The sequence below is a fragment of the Leptopilina boulardi genome, unplaced genomic scaffold (genome assembly GCF_019393585.1).
Source record: "Leptopilina boulardi isolate dan_hultmark-lab unplaced genomic scaffold, ZJU_Lbou_2.1 LbouV2_332, whole genome shotgun sequence".
NCBI lineage: Eukaryota > Metazoa > Arthropoda > Insecta > Hymenoptera > Figitidae > Leptopilina > Leptopilina boulardi.
The window spans coordinates 4,136,900-4,152,902 of record NW_026137899.1 but is presented as its reverse complement, the minus strand read 5'-3'; the positions used below and the strand labels follow the sequence as shown (position 1 = coordinate 4,152,902).

Below are 16,003 nucleotides of genomic sequence, written 5' to 3'. Positions count from 1 at the left end.
TCAAATGACCTTTTTCAAACAATTCTTGCAAAATTGGAAAGATTTGAAACAAGATTGTTAGCTATGGAACAACCAGTTAGAAGAGATTTAGGTTTAGCCTTAAATGAGAATGAATTAAACAGCGATCATGAAGAATTAGAAGAAGTTACAGAATATGATTTTGGAAAAAGTATAAAATTAATACCAGAATTTAACGGGAGCGGTTTAGAAAACTTCATTCATTTAATAAGATTGTCCAAAAAGAAAACAAAAAGAAATGAAAGACTAACATTACTTCATGCAAGAATTGCACAAAAATTAGTAGGAAAAGCGGCAAACACAATTAGAGCCGATGCAGTTAAAACATTTGCTGATTTTTTTGAAAGATTACGAATTTTATTCGGAGAAAAGGATAGTTTAGAATCACTTCAAAGGGCTTGCGATTCATTTATAATGGGCAAAAATGAAGGTTTAGAGTCATTCACCTCAAGATTTATGCAGTGTCAGGATAAAATCAGGCAGTCTATAGATAGTATGAATATAACACCTGAAGAAACTTTCGTAAGACAGGAAATAGAAACAAGTGCAAGCGTCAGCACATTCTTAAGAAATATACGTGAAGAATTTGAAATTAGAATCCGTCCTCAGAAACCGAAAACTCTGAATGAATGTTTTAATATTGCCTCAGAAATTAACGTGAATATAAAAGATAAAAGAAGAATAGAAAATTTTACAAGAAACCCAAGAAATGAGAACCCAGTTCCAAAACCAAGATTTAGTAAACAGACAAATATAGAAAAATGCAACCATTGCAAAAATGTAGGACATACAGAAGATGTCTGTAGAGGAAAATTGAGAGGTTTACCACCACGTCAAGAGAAAACTCAAAATTTTCAGTCACGATCGATCAACAGCAAACCACCAGACCGAGTGCAGCTAAACGAAGAATTTTCTTTATCGGAGAACCCGCTAAGCACAACCTTCCACTGATCCCGAGAGAACGAAGAAGACACGACACACCTATTGTGGCTTTAAAATTTGATAAATTAAAATCGGGAAAATTTGTAGTTGATACAGGATCGAATATATCAATCATAAAAAACAGTATGTTAGAAGGAAAAAACTTTAAAAAATACGCACCTCATAATGTTTTAACAATAGGAAACAATCCCCTAACATTTGAATATTCTATTTGTTTAAAACTTTATGGTAAAGAATCAGTTTTTCAAGTTACGAAAGATGAAAATGCATTTAGAGAAAATGGTTTAATTGGAATAAATTTACTTTACTATCAAAATTTTAAAATTGACTTAGAAAAAGGTATTTTAAACTTAGGACCTAAAATACTTCATCCACAACGTAGTGCAGATAAGAAAGATAAAATCTGTTTTATTAACTTTGAATATTCAGCAGTCACAAAATATGATTATCAAGGAAATCCAATTTTACCACCTAATACAGCAAAAATTAAAAGTATGTATGATGCTTATGAAGACTTATGGATAGATTCTATAAAAAAAACTGACTGACGAAAAAATGTACCAATTCAGCAATAATGAAAGACTTAAAGAATTATTATCTAAAACACGACTAGACCATATCAAAGAAGGAAAAGAAGACTTACTAAGAATCATAACAGAATTTCACGACATTTTCCCATTAGGAAACGATCCTTTGCCTTTAACTAAATTAATCTATTTTCAATTATTTTCAAATAAATCAAAATGCTTTGCTTCTATGCTTTTAGAAAATCTTACAAACTATTTTTATGAAACATCTTTTTTCAATTTTAAGATAAATTTTATACAATATTAATAAGATATTAATTTAAAACATAAATTTTATATATAATATACATAAACTACAATAAGTAAACAACAATAAGTTTAATTTTAACCGAGCGAGCGTTAGCGAGCGAGGAATACATCGATAGTTAAAGAAATGTTAAAGAAAAATATACTTCGAGAAAGTATGTCTCCTTTCAATTCACCGTTATGGATAGTCCCAAAAAAAAAGACGCTTCAGGCAAATTAAAATGGCGAATTGTTATAGAATATCGAAAACTAAATGAAAAAACCATTTTAGACAAATATCCTTTACCGTGTATTGATGAGATATTTCAGCAGTTAGGAAATTCTAAATTCTTTTCTTGTTTTGATCTTGCTTTCGGATTCCATCAGATAGGAATGAATCCCAAGGACAAAGAAAAAGCAGCTTTTAGCACAAACGAAGGTCATTATGAATATAATAGGATGCCTTTTGGTTTAAAAAATGCCCCTCGAACATTTCAAAGAATGATAAATAATGGATTAAAAGGACTAATAGGTAATGGATGTTTTGCATATATTGACGATATTATTGTTTACGGAAGAACGTTGGAAGAACATACTAAAAATTTGAAGAATTTATTTATAAGACTACGACAATTTGGACTCAAATTACAGTTAGATAAATGCGAATATCTGCGTCCAGAACTGGAATATTTAGGGCATGTTATTACAAAAGAAGGTATAAAGCCAAACCCAGATAGAATTGACAAAGTAAAAAATTATCCAAGACCAAAAACTCAAAAACAGATTAAGCAATTCTTAGGACTTATTGCTTATTACAGGAAGTTCATAAAAAACTTCTCTAAAATAGCAAATCCACTAACTAAATTACTACGAAAGGAAACTACATTTGAGTGGACACAGAAAGAAGAAAACGCGTTTTCCGAATTAAGAGATAAATTAATAACAGCACCGATACTACAATTTCCAAATTGGAATCAAGTTTTTGTTCTAACAACTGATGCATCAAATGAAGGATTAGGAGCAATTTTATCACAAGGACACATCGGAGAAGATAAACCAATAGCATTTGCTTCAAGAACTTTAAATAAGGCAGAAATAAATTACACGACTACTGAAAAAGAATTATTAGGAATAGTATGGGCAGTTAAACATTTTAGACACCATCTTTTTGGACGAAGATTTAAAATTGTAACAGATCACAAACCCTTAGTTTGGTTATTTAATGTAAAAGATCCGACAAGCAGATTAATGAGATGGAGACTAAAATTAGAAGAATACAATTATGAAATTATTTACAAAAAAGGAATTGCCAACACCAACGCTGACGCCTTATCGCGCATTCCAAGGGTTCAGATGACAACAGACGGTACGTATGATACGTTACAACAGCAGAACGCGCGTACTACAGGTGTAAACGAGGAAAATGAGAACATGGAAGTAGATACGCAAACAGAAGACGACAACTCAATCATTGATGACGAAAATAAATACGAAAATATGGAAATAGATTCACAGACAGAAGAAATTGATCAATCAATAAGTAAAGACGAATTCAAGGTAATAAAAACTATAAAATTGATTACATATACTAAAGAAAAAAGGCAAGGGTATGCAAATTATTCTCTTTTGGAACCGATAAGTAACTTGAGAGATATACTTAAACCTATAAGAGACACAAATTATATTTGGAAAATATTAGTTTATGGAAGAAAAACAATACCTAAAGAAAGAGCTATATACAAAGTAGTAAGAGATTTTAACATGGAATTATAAACCCCCATATTTTAACGCCTAGAATGTTGCATGAAACAATTGATGGATTTGAAAAGGAATTTAGGACTAAATATCACATCGAAAGCGATGAAAGAAACTATCAACATATTATAGACATTAGTGAAATTACTACAATTATAAAAAATCATCACTTAGTATACATAATTAAAATTCCGATTTTAGATGAAAAAGAAATGACAATAGTAAGAAGTTTACCAATTCCAGAACGAATAATTAATGGTCAAGCTATGGTGTTTTACTAAACCACGAATATATTTTGCAAACGAAAACTGAATACGTACCGATTGACAAGACAGATTTAGAAAAATGTAGTAATATAGAAGACTATAAAATTTGTAAGAGAAATCAACCGAATTATTTAATATATCAAACAGAAAATTGTGACGCGGATTTAATAAAAATGTCTAACAGAAATTGTCTAAAATCTCCATTACTACTCAGCGATGAAACATTTATGAAAACAGAAACAGGTTACATATGTATATTTGTAAAAGAAACAGTTATAGATATAGTATGCGAAAATAATAATTATAATGGTAAAAAATTGGGTACTTATCTAATAACAGGGAATAGATGTAAGCTATATACGAATGAAATAAAGCTAGATCTTAATAAACCGATGAAAAATATAAGTAGATACTTTGAGGATAAAATCACAATAGAATTAGATTTTGAGAAAGACGATTTAAAATTAATTAATGATAAATTACCAAAATTACCAAGATTTCTTAATTTAGAAAGAATAAAAGAAGCGAAAATTAGTATGGAAGATACCGAAGCGATGCTAGATAAATTAAAGACACATGAAAGATTTAAGAGTTGGACAGAAAAGTCTTTGACGTATTTAGAGTACATAGGATATGCAAGTATTGTAATTATAATCTTCTATATAATGTTTAAAACGGGAATTATACAGTGTATTTAAAATTAAATAAGATATTGTATTGGGAACTGTTATACAAATCGTAGTTTTAACAATACAGGTCCAACGCAGTTTGTAACTACTGAGAAAAATCTACCAGGATTAAATTTTGAATTACATTTGAAACCTCCTAGAAGGAAACCTGCATCGAATTTTTAAATAAATGTTAATTTGAAAATCATCGATAGTTTAAAGGGGGGAGGTGTCGACAGTATGAAGTATGAGTGTGTATTGTAAAGAGTGGGGACTATTGCACAGTCCTTTAAAACTAATGCATAAGCAGGTGTGGTCAGATTAATTAGTCGCTATTCAAAGTAATAGCACGGTTAGTAAATTGTCTTCCAAAAAGACTCAGTGAAGCTTTGGAAGGATTGATTATCTCCAAGTTTTTGTACTTTGCTTGTTAAATAAATAAAGTAGAGTTTGTTCTCAGTTGAGTAACCAACTCACAAAAATAATATTATTAGTTGTTTCTTACGGCGACAACAAGGGCACATTCGTGAAACAAATTTTATTGATTTCAGTATTGATCAAATACTATAAAAAATTTGCGTAACTCATTTTTACACATTGTTACGCAGCACAGTAGGCCTTATTGCAAAAAACCTGCCCAAAATCTGTAGATGTGTTTAAAACTGACTGAAATTTGTTACTCGCGGATTTTTTTGGTCGCTGATTACAAATCCGACGTTATTTTTTCAAAATTCAAAATGGCGGATCCAATATGGCGGACAACTTTTAAAAAAATTGATCGAATTTATCAGAAATTTGTTATTCGGGGTTTTTTTGGGTCGGTGATTACGAATCTGAACTTAGTTTTTCAAAATTCAAAATGGCGGATCCAATATGGCGGACAACTTTTAAAAAAATTGATCCAATTGGCCTGAAATTTGTTACTTGGGGGTTTTCGTACATTAGTTTTTGTAACCATGTCCATAAAATTTAAAGTTTTATTACTAATATTTACAATGGTGTTTCAAATATATCAGAAAGATATTTTTCAATTATTCAATTTTTATAAAAATTTATGCCTAGGGTTTTCTGAGGTAACTGATTACGAAACTGCACTTATTTTAAAACCCAAATATAATATTATAATATAAACTAAAATTTTAAAAATCAAAATGTGTAATTTAATATTGAGATATTTAATGCTACAGTTTCGAAAATTTTATGTCCTATGGCTTATTAAGTCATAAGTAAATGTAGTTTATAACAATTTTTGAATTTATAAAAATTTAAATTTTTAAAAATTTTTTAAAAAATTTTGTTTGCAATTTTGGATCCACCATTTTGAATTTTGAAAAATTAAGTTCCGATTCGTAATCAGCGACCCCATAAACCCCCGAGTAACAAATTTGAGGCCAATGGGATCACTTTTTTAAAAAGTCGTCCGCCATATTGGATTCGCCATTTTGAATTTTGGAAAATTTAAAATTCAGATTAGTAGTCGCAGCGACCCCAAAAACCTTCAAGTGAGAAATATCAGCCAGATTTAAACACATCTATTAGTTAATACTTACTTTTCTTCACAAACTACCCGTCGGACAGTTTAGGTTTATATTCATTATTAATTATACAGTTTTAATGAAGTGTGCAAAGGTTAACGATTTTTCTGTATACTTTTATAATGCATTAGAAGAGATTACAATGAGTTAGGAGCATTTAGAAGCAAAATTCAACATGTGCTTTTCAAATATGTGGTATTTTGATTTAAGTTACGTTTTAAAATTTAATGTTTGAAGTCATTGCATTTTTTGTGTAAAGGAGGCACACATTCCTGTATGGGTTCAAATTACTTCTTATTAGGTAGATAATATAATCCCGTTGTGCCGTTACTCAAAAACCTTCGTTAAAAAAGTTATATCAGTTTAACTGCTAACTTGTAGAAATTTTGAAAAAGTTGCCTCGCAAGTTTGAAGCTACATAGTTTTTATTCAATTTGAGGCACATCATTGTTTCATGGATTTTTTAGTTCTTTACACTCCCACCTACTTCTATTGCAAGCCACAAGACACACAATGTTTCGTTAAAAAGGTTACAGTCCCTAAACTAAAAAAAACAGTCAATATCACACACTAGAAACTGTCGATTTCACCACTTTAACTTACGTTCGTCATTTCCTACATAATTAAAAAAATTATATAACGCATGATACATTTAAAAAGCCCTATAATTGGTCAAATTATGGTATTGAAAAATTATTAAAAAAATTTTTAAGGTATCATAATGAGCGATAACATTAAGTTTAAAAGTTCTAGAGATATGCCCATATACAAAATGAAGCCGGTTTCGAAAATAGAAATTGGACAAGCAACGAACAGCAATTGATCAGAAGTTTAAATAAAGCAAAGGAAGAAAAACAAAATGTTGACTTATTGAAGGGTGAAGGATTAAACGAGAAAACCCTTGGACTAGAATGGAATCCGAAAAGGGATTGTCTCACGTTCGGCTTTGACTCTAAAAATATTCCAGCAAACATACTTGAAGGACATCAAAGACCGCCAAAACGAGAGATGTTACGCATTATCATGTCGATCTTTGATGCATTAGGGATCATACTGTGTAACGATATTCTCTATCTCTCTCTACGAATTTCCTATATTCCCGTCGAACATGTGCTCAAAGGAAAATTCCATAGAGAAGACGCTACAAAAATGGCGTTGATTATAAACTTTTCCGATTTATAAATTCCACGCTTCGAATTTATAAAAAGACCAACGGTGATCCGTTTAGAGGTTCCTCCTCAGCGCCAGGTAAAAGATTACCCGGATCCCCGTTGACCGTTTCGAACTGTGAACTCTACCCAGGCTAGCTCGACTTACCGCGAGTTCACACATTACACTAAGCGAAACATTTATTTTATTCTCAGGACGTGAGTTACATACACAGGTGAGAGAGAACGACACACTACACTGAATTTAATAAATAAAACACTGCAATTAAAATAATTTTTATATAAATTATTTCTGAATTTATTAAATAACTCAATTATTTCACTCGAGAAATCCACACTACTAGGCGGTGAGATCAGCCGGCGAGAACAGGTTGGCGTCCATTTTCCTTGCCATGCGGTCGGCCAATATTTTCCTGTTTATTCTTGGTTTTTCCGTACAAATTCACTATAAAGATGCCAAATGACAGGAAGAACTGCTCACTAACCTTTTATTTTATTTAATATCTTCCGATATTCCTTAATTGCGGTTATACCGGTAAAACATTTAAACGAGATAAATAATAAATTGATTTTGTGTATTAATCGGTGAGTAGCCAAACTCGAACTGATTGGCAACAGCAGGGTCGCCTGACCCAGTGTCCTGCGCAATGCGTGTGGCCCCTGAGGGTTGACATCCTCGGTATACTTCCGTGTCAGATCCCAATCAATATCTGATGTGATTATTAATTATGTGAATAATTAATAATATAATGTCCAAAAATGTGAAGATCCTCTTCATTGAAATTTTCTTTCTCACCCGACTGATCAAGTTTTATAAAATAACAAAATAATAATCTGAGCAAATGTGGATTTCTCTATTTATTGAGAAATATAAAATCGCTCTTTTTCAGTAATAATTCGTACATGTTTTCTTTTACAAATTATTATAAACAAAGTACATAAAGTAAGATTTATATATAAAAAATACAATAAATATCTTTTACAAAATAATAACCAATAAAGAAAAATATAAAGGTTGAGTCCGGGCTTGGCTATTATTTTTCTTACTTTTTATCAAAAACGCGATATTCAATTAATATTAAAAATTCTACTAATAACTTAGTTTTCGGCGAAACCTCTGAAAACTGTTTTAATCGGGGTAATTAAATTACCACGTTACAACTGCCCTTCGTTGTACGGAGCAAGATATTACTTCAGGATGTTTGGCGCAGTGGAATAACTTGGGACGAACGATTAAAAGATTCAGATTTTATAAATTGGAAAGGTTTGGTAACAAATCTAAGTCAAATGCAGAATCATCAAATTCCGAGAGCGTTTAATAAAAATTGTGAAATATCAATCTTCTGTCGCACATCGTTTAGGAGAAATTGACGAACTAACGGATACGGAAGAATGGAAATGGGTACCTAGTAAAGAAAATCCAGCGGACTGCGCAACAAGGGATAAAACTACTATAAAGGCAATACGATAATGATCTAGTTATTGAAATTAAAAGGGAATTTGTGGGACTCGCAAAGGAAATAAACATATTCGAGACTCCGAATATAAAAAATTTCAGCAAATGGTTACGCTTGATTCGTAGTACAGCCCTAATTTTAATAACCGACCAAATATGGAAACACGAGCGAACAAATGAATTAACACCCGAAGATTTAAAGAATGGTGAGAAATATCTAATAAAAAAGGCTCAATATGAATGCTTTTTCCAAGAAATAAATGCGTTGAAAAATGGATGAGTAACCGTCGCGGGATTCCTCGGGAAATATTCTCGGATAATGGAACAAATTTCGTGGGAGCAAGTTCTGAGTTGAAAAAGGTGATTGAAGAAATCGATTCAGCGAAATTTAACGAAATGGCGACAAACATGGGAATCAAATGGAAATTCATACCCCCCTCAACACCACATATGGGCGGAAGTTGGGAGAGGTTAGTTAGAAGTGTAAAAAAATCATTGTCAGTGATATTAAAAGAAAGGGCACCGAAAGAAGAAGTTCTCAGAACATTACTAACAGAAGCGAAACACACTATCAGCAGTAGGCCACTAACGAAAGTATCAGTTGACCCAAAAAATCCAAAAGCACTCACTCCAAATCATTGGCTGTTGGGATCATCATCTCGTTCGATAACTTCGGGAGAATTCCAAAGTGAAGATCTTTGTTGTAGAAAACAGTGGCGAACAGCCCAAAAACTAGCTGACATGTTCTGGACAAGATAAGTAAGAGAATACCTACCGGTGTTAGTTGTAAGAAAACGTTGAAATCACGATGTACGAAATTTAGCTGTAGGAGACATAGTGCTAATTGCGGATCCAACAATACCTCAAAACACCTGGCCGAGAAGTAAAATAACAAAGACATATCCAGGAAAATATGGCCGCGTACGCGTAGTAGATCTCCTTTCGCGGGGAAAAAATGTAAAACGTTCTTCAAACAAAATCATAGTGTTAGTTCCATCAAATTTGGGTACGGAAGAACCAACCTCCCGTACCGTTGGGGAGGATGTTGCGGACCCGGGCACCAAGATGGGTAAGGGTCCTTCAGTGGAGCTAGAAGTAGTGGGGGAAAGGATCGGGAAGTCAGTGACCGATGAAAGCCCGTTGTTGTATGATTTGCGAAGCTGAGATCTGAATAATAAAGTTGATTTATTTAATTTCATTGTTAATTTGTGTTGTATAATTTAATTTTGTGACGAACTTCAGACGGAATTGAACCATTAAAATAAATTGAGGGATCGGTAAGTTGATTTGCATTAATATCAAATAATTCTTAATACCCACCTGGTGGGTGAATCAATTGAATAACTATCCGAATATCCATGTAGTGGATGACTAAATAATTGTGTGTCCACGTGGTGGACGAGCTTGATGATGGCTTGTGTGATGAGTGTTGAGTTCATTTAGTTTTATTTAATATGTTTGTTAGTTTATTACATTACTTGATTGTTGTTAATAATGATATTCATTCTAATATTATATGTCTATAATTCCTCATCATCATTTTCTATAAAATAAATTAAATCATTTGCGAAACAAGTAACAGTAGTCTCAAAAAAATTATTTTATAAAATATTTAGGGCATCCTTGAATTTTTTTAATCCGCAAAATGACACAAAAAAAATTCACAAACTGTTTTTGAACGCCATCTATTTATCAACGCGTGTATTACGTTGGTAATATGCATATATTAAGGTTACAACAAACATTTTTATATATTATATATTTAATTATTTACTATAAGTTTATTGTATAAATAACAAAAATAATTAATATTAATTTAATAGGAAAAAAGTTGATTTTCTGTCATTTCCTTTTTTTCAATCATACAAAATAGAGTATACAATGACAGGTAAATACACTACTCTTTAAAAAAGGTAATTATTTAATAATAAGAGCTTAATTATCCAATAATATTGCATAAATTGACTCAGAAAACATTAATTATTACTTACTTATATCAATTTTACCAATATTTCAATAATTTTTTGCAATATATTGCCTCAAACGCAAACGAACCGAAATTTGGATCGTGTTCAGGACACAAAAGTACATTAGGAACCACTCTGATATCTCAAAAAAATACCTTGTAGACCTGTGTTATTAATTTAATAATTTGAGATCAACTTTTTTACGTCGCTGTAATTGAAACATTTGTAAGATTTTCATTGACTCCAATTACCCTGGCAGATTGGTTCAAGCTTTTTTTAGAGCGATTTCGCTTAGTAATCGCTTAACTTTGCTTAGAGTTAAAATTTATCGATAAATTGTTAAAAAAATTATGTAAAATTAAAAAATTAAAGTAAATCAGTGTGTATATATATGATTTGTGGAAAAATTCTGATAATCCAGCCGATTGTATGCGATGCGAATACTCCACGAATTTCGCTGAAAATTCATGAAACACGAGGTTGAGATTGAAAGTCTGTCCAAAATGTATAAAAAATTATGAACAATTATTTTTTCATGAATATTCATTTTAAAAATAAATCTTTCTTTGGCTATATTTTTGAAAAAATCTTTTGATAAAAAAATTGTTTTTTACCACCATTTTTGATAAATGTTGGATGGTTAGGAGATAAACGAAATAAATGAGAACACTTTATTTATAGAAAAAATATCTTTCATTAATTAAGTTTAATACGCATCTTTTAAGAATGAGAGGAACACACGAGGTGAATCGGAGATTCAAAATCACATAATCATAGACCAGAAAGATAGATGGTCGAAAATCATATAAGCTAGACTTAGTAGCACAACGGCGCTTATAGTAACTAAATAAAGGGCTGGCGTTCTAAATTTTAACAATAAAAAATTTATTTTTTTCACTAATATTTTTTATGAAAATATTAATTTTTTTGATAAAATAAAAAAATTTTACCAATATTTCCGTATAATAAATAAGAGTTTTGCTTTTGATAAAAAAATACAGAAAAAATTTAAAAAGAAAAAAGTAGAGCTGCCACCTACCTGCCAAAAAGCGCGTCTCTATTGATTTTATCGGCAAATGTTGATAATAAACTGTATTAGATTGTAATTAATAAATACATTAAATTTGTATAATTATTTAACAATAATTATCTTAAAATGCATAAAACTTATTAATTTTAATAACTATACTATCAATTTTATCATTTTTTATACATATTGGACAGAATTTCAATCTCAAATTCGTGTTCCATGAATTTTTCGCGAATTTCATGCAGCATTCGCATCGCATATAATCCGCCAGGATTATCACACTTTTTCCACAAACCATATATGAGAGATTCTTTTTTAATCGCCCCAGCCCAAAAAGTCAATGTTCTGGGATTGGCTTCATACTTTAGTAAATTGTTGTCCTATATGATAGTAATAAATCCCTAAAATATAAACTCATTAAAAAAATATTTGTAGAAAGTAGAGGGGGTTGAAGTTTTGACGTTAAGGGTAACATTGTCATTTTCAAATCCGTATTACTATGACAAAAGTTAATGGATTTTAATTTACCTATAATGAATTTTAATGCATTTTTCACGTACTTTTCAAAAATTTTTACGAAATTAAAAAAAAAAATTTTTGACCTCTTTTTTTCAAAATCAACCCTTATTTTTCGATTTTCACTCCTTCGGGTATTTTTTTAGGGTTCCGTACCCGAAGGGGGAACCCTATTAATGAGACTAGTGAAGCAAGGCATGTACCCCCCCCCCCCTAGCGGCCACACAAATTTATCTAGAGGGCTGAAATTTGGTATACATGTGTATTTTGGCGTGTAGATTACAGGAACAATATAGCGAATCTCATAGGAATTAATTATCATAGCGTTGTCAAGGAAAAACCATGATTTTTTACGAAAAATCCCTAAAAATGACTATGTACCCCCCCCCCTGGTTGCCACATCTTTTTACATAGAGAGCTCAAATTTGGTACACTTATGTATTTTTACGTGAAAATTACGGGAAAAATATAGCGAACATGATTCGGATTAATTTACATAGCGTTGTCAAGGAAAAATCAAAAATTTTGAAAAAAAGCGATTAATCCTCCTAGCGCACACAATATTTGACAAAGGCAGTTCATATTTTATCCTAAGGGATCCAAATTTATACTTTTTTACGTATTTTTACGTGTAGATTACAAAAAAAATATAGCGAGAACGATTGGAGTTAATTATCATAGTGTTTTCAAGGAAAAACTGATAATTTTCGATAAAAATCATTATTTTTCCCCAAAAAACAAAGAATATTTTATCTAAAGAGTTTCAAATTTATACACTTTTACGTATTTTTGCGTGTAGATTACAAAAAAATATAGCGAGAACTCCAATTGTGCTTGCTATATTTTTTTGTAGTGTTTTGCCATTCTTTATAATTTGCCATTTTCTTTTTTTTATCATTTGCTATTTTTTTTATCTTTTGACATTTTTTATTTGTTGATATTTTTATTACTTGGTGAAATCTAAAAAAAATCATAAAATTGAAAATGTTAAATGATAAAAAAAATTAAAAAATTTTTAAAAACTTATGAAATGTATTTCCATGCTCAAAATTAAACAAAATTTGAATTTTTCCATCGGCCTTCACACTTTAAACCCATCAAATTTTAGGATTAGGGGTACGGAAACCTCGGTTTTAATGCGAGTGTAACTCGCACTTGTCCGATTTTTTTTTTATTTTCATTGGAAAGCTGAGGTTTTTTCCGATGAGCTATGAAAATATGAAAGTGGGACAACAATAATTTTGTGAGAAACAGAATATTAAAGTAGGCGGTACTGATAACGGGTATACCTAGAGATCATCTTCGAGGATTTAGGTAGGCACCGCCTAATATAATATTATGTTTCTCACAAAATTATTGTTGTCCCACTTTCATATTTACATAGCTCATGGGAAAAAACATCAGCTTTCCAATGAGAATAAAAAAAAAATCCCGAAATGGTGAAAATGGAAAAATAAGGGTTGATTTTGAAAAAAAGAGGTCAAAAAATTTTTTTTTTTAATTTCGTAAAAATTTTTGAAAAGTACGTGAAAAATGCATTAAAATTCATTATAGGTAAATTAAAATCCATTAACTTCTATCATAGTTATACGGTTTTGAAAATGACAACGTTACCCTTAACGTCAAAACTTCAACCTTCTCTAATTTCTACAAATATTTTATTAATGAGTTTATATTTTAGGGATTTATTACTATCATATAGGACAACAATTTACTAAAGTATGAAGCCAATCCCAGAACATTGACTTTTTGGGCTGGGCGATTGAAAAAGAATCTCTCATATATATACACACTAATTTAGCTTTTTTTCAATTTTATATAATTTTTTTAACAATTTATCGATAAATTTTCACTGTAAGCGAAGTTAAGCGATTTCTAATCGAAATCGCTCAAAATACGCTTGAACCTATCCACCAGGGACAAAAAATAATTATAAGTGCAAGATATATAAAAAAATTGTAAAATAAATCATATAAAATAGATAAAAATGAACTACATTAAAGTTAATATTAGAAAAAATTTCAAAATATAAATAAAAGAAAAAGAGAGTAAAAATGTTATTGACCTGTAACTCCAAAGAAGGATCTTGAATGGAATGAGCAATTTTATGCGCTCTTTGGAAGGCTTCTAATGCTTTACAAAATCCAGCTAATTCCAAATGAACCCGACCGACAGTTAAGTGAACAAGACCAGCAGTAGCACATTGATCACATTCGTTGTATAAGCTAAAAAATGGTTTTTAATTAATTATTCTCTAATTTTTGCAGGAAGTATATGAAATGTTTAACATGAGATTTAAGGGCCACCTTTGCGATTTTATTCATTTTTCGTTTTTAGATAAACATACACTGAAAAAAATTCCTAACATCCGTATACCAGAAGTTGACTAATTTGCCTGTATACGAGAGGAACCCACTAGACAATCTTGGTCAAAGTTGAGTTCGAAATATAGTTAATTTTACTAGGACAATTAGTCGGAACGGATACGTATACAGCACGATTGGTGAGATTTAAATGGAAGCTTCCAGGAAACTTTCAAGAAGTTTAAGATGTCCGCTTCAAAGAAAGCTATCACTGGATTCTCTAGGGAATCGACCACCGGAATATCGAGGAAAGCTTTCAAATATTTTCCTTAAAGCTTCCTAAAATCTTCCTGGAAGCTTGCAGTTAAAAATTAATAATTGTAAAAAATGAAAAAAATCAAATTCTTCAATTTGAAGTCTCATATATCTAACCGCAACATATTTCAGAAACCCAGCATTGCGAAAGTAATGTTGAAAATGAATTGAGGGGAATCGGGTATCGAACGCGGGTTCGACAGACGCAAACGCAATACCCTAACCGAGGTGATACACGAGCAACTGTCAGAATAAATTTCTTGCCTTTAAGCTGCGAGTAGTGCATATTGGTTGCCGAAAATGGCGAGAAATTTCAAAATTCATTTCTTATCGCGGCTGTATATATTATTTATCAATTAATATTATTATATTCCCTGGCGGATTGTATGATGCGAATGCTCCACGAAATTGGCGGAGCATTTGTGAAGCACGAGATCGAAATTGAAATTTTATCTAAAATGTATAAAAATAATGAAATTGATAATATAATTTTTAAAATTTTATGCATTTTAAGATGATTATTATTGAATAACTATAAAATTTTTATGTTTTTATTAATTTCAATATATTGCAGTTGATTGTCAACATTTGTCGGTAAAATCAATAGAGCCACGCTTTTTAGCAGGTAGGTGGCAGTAGTGGGATTACGAATAGCGCTAGTCGCTATGTAGCACTTTTTACTATTTAGGGTTAAAAACTTACATATTTTTAGTGAAATTTGTTCTAAATGATGTCCAAAATAAAATAGAGTTGACAGTTTTTTAAAAACTTAAACTGCAAGATTGTAATTCCAAAGAGAATATAAACATAACCCCAGTAGATAAGACCTTTGACATAGAATTCATGTCAATTTCCTAAAAGATTTTATCTACGTAGCAAACCAATACGACATGAAGGTGGAAACAATTCTCTAACTTCATGTTTGCCAACTGTTATTTTACAATAAAATAATTTACTAAAAATTATTTGATTAAATATTATGATTATTCGAATAAATTTAACCTGAATCCATAATTTTTAACTTCATACTTGCCGCTTTAAAAAGTACTTATAATATAATTTCTATCTTTGAATTTTACCTGCAAAATAATTGTGCTAACTTAAATCTGCAACTAAAAATTTTTGTTAAGTGAATGTTGCTTTAAATCGCTACGTAGCGAAATCTTCGTAGCCCTGTTGCTATTCGTAATCCCACTCCTGCACTCTTATTTTCTTTTTTTAAAATTTTTTCTATATTTTTGTATCAAAAGC

At 30.8% G+C, this 16,003-nt stretch overlaps 1 protein-coding gene across 2 annotated transcripts in view; it reads right to left on the bottom strand.

Annotated features, from left to right (window-relative positions):
- The window catches only part of LOC127285397 (43 kDa receptor-associated protein of the synapse homolog), a 305,412-nt gene that overhangs the window by 99,344 nt on the left and 190,065 nt on the right, over positions 1-16,003 (bottom strand). For both annotated transcript variants that reach the window (XM_051311389.1, XM_051311388.1), the window contains one exon: positions 14,200-14,359. In XM_051311389.1, coding sequence (XP_051167346.1) covers positions 14,200-14,359 — 160 coding nt within the window. The remainder of the gene's footprint in view (positions 1-14,199; positions 14,360-16,003) is intronic.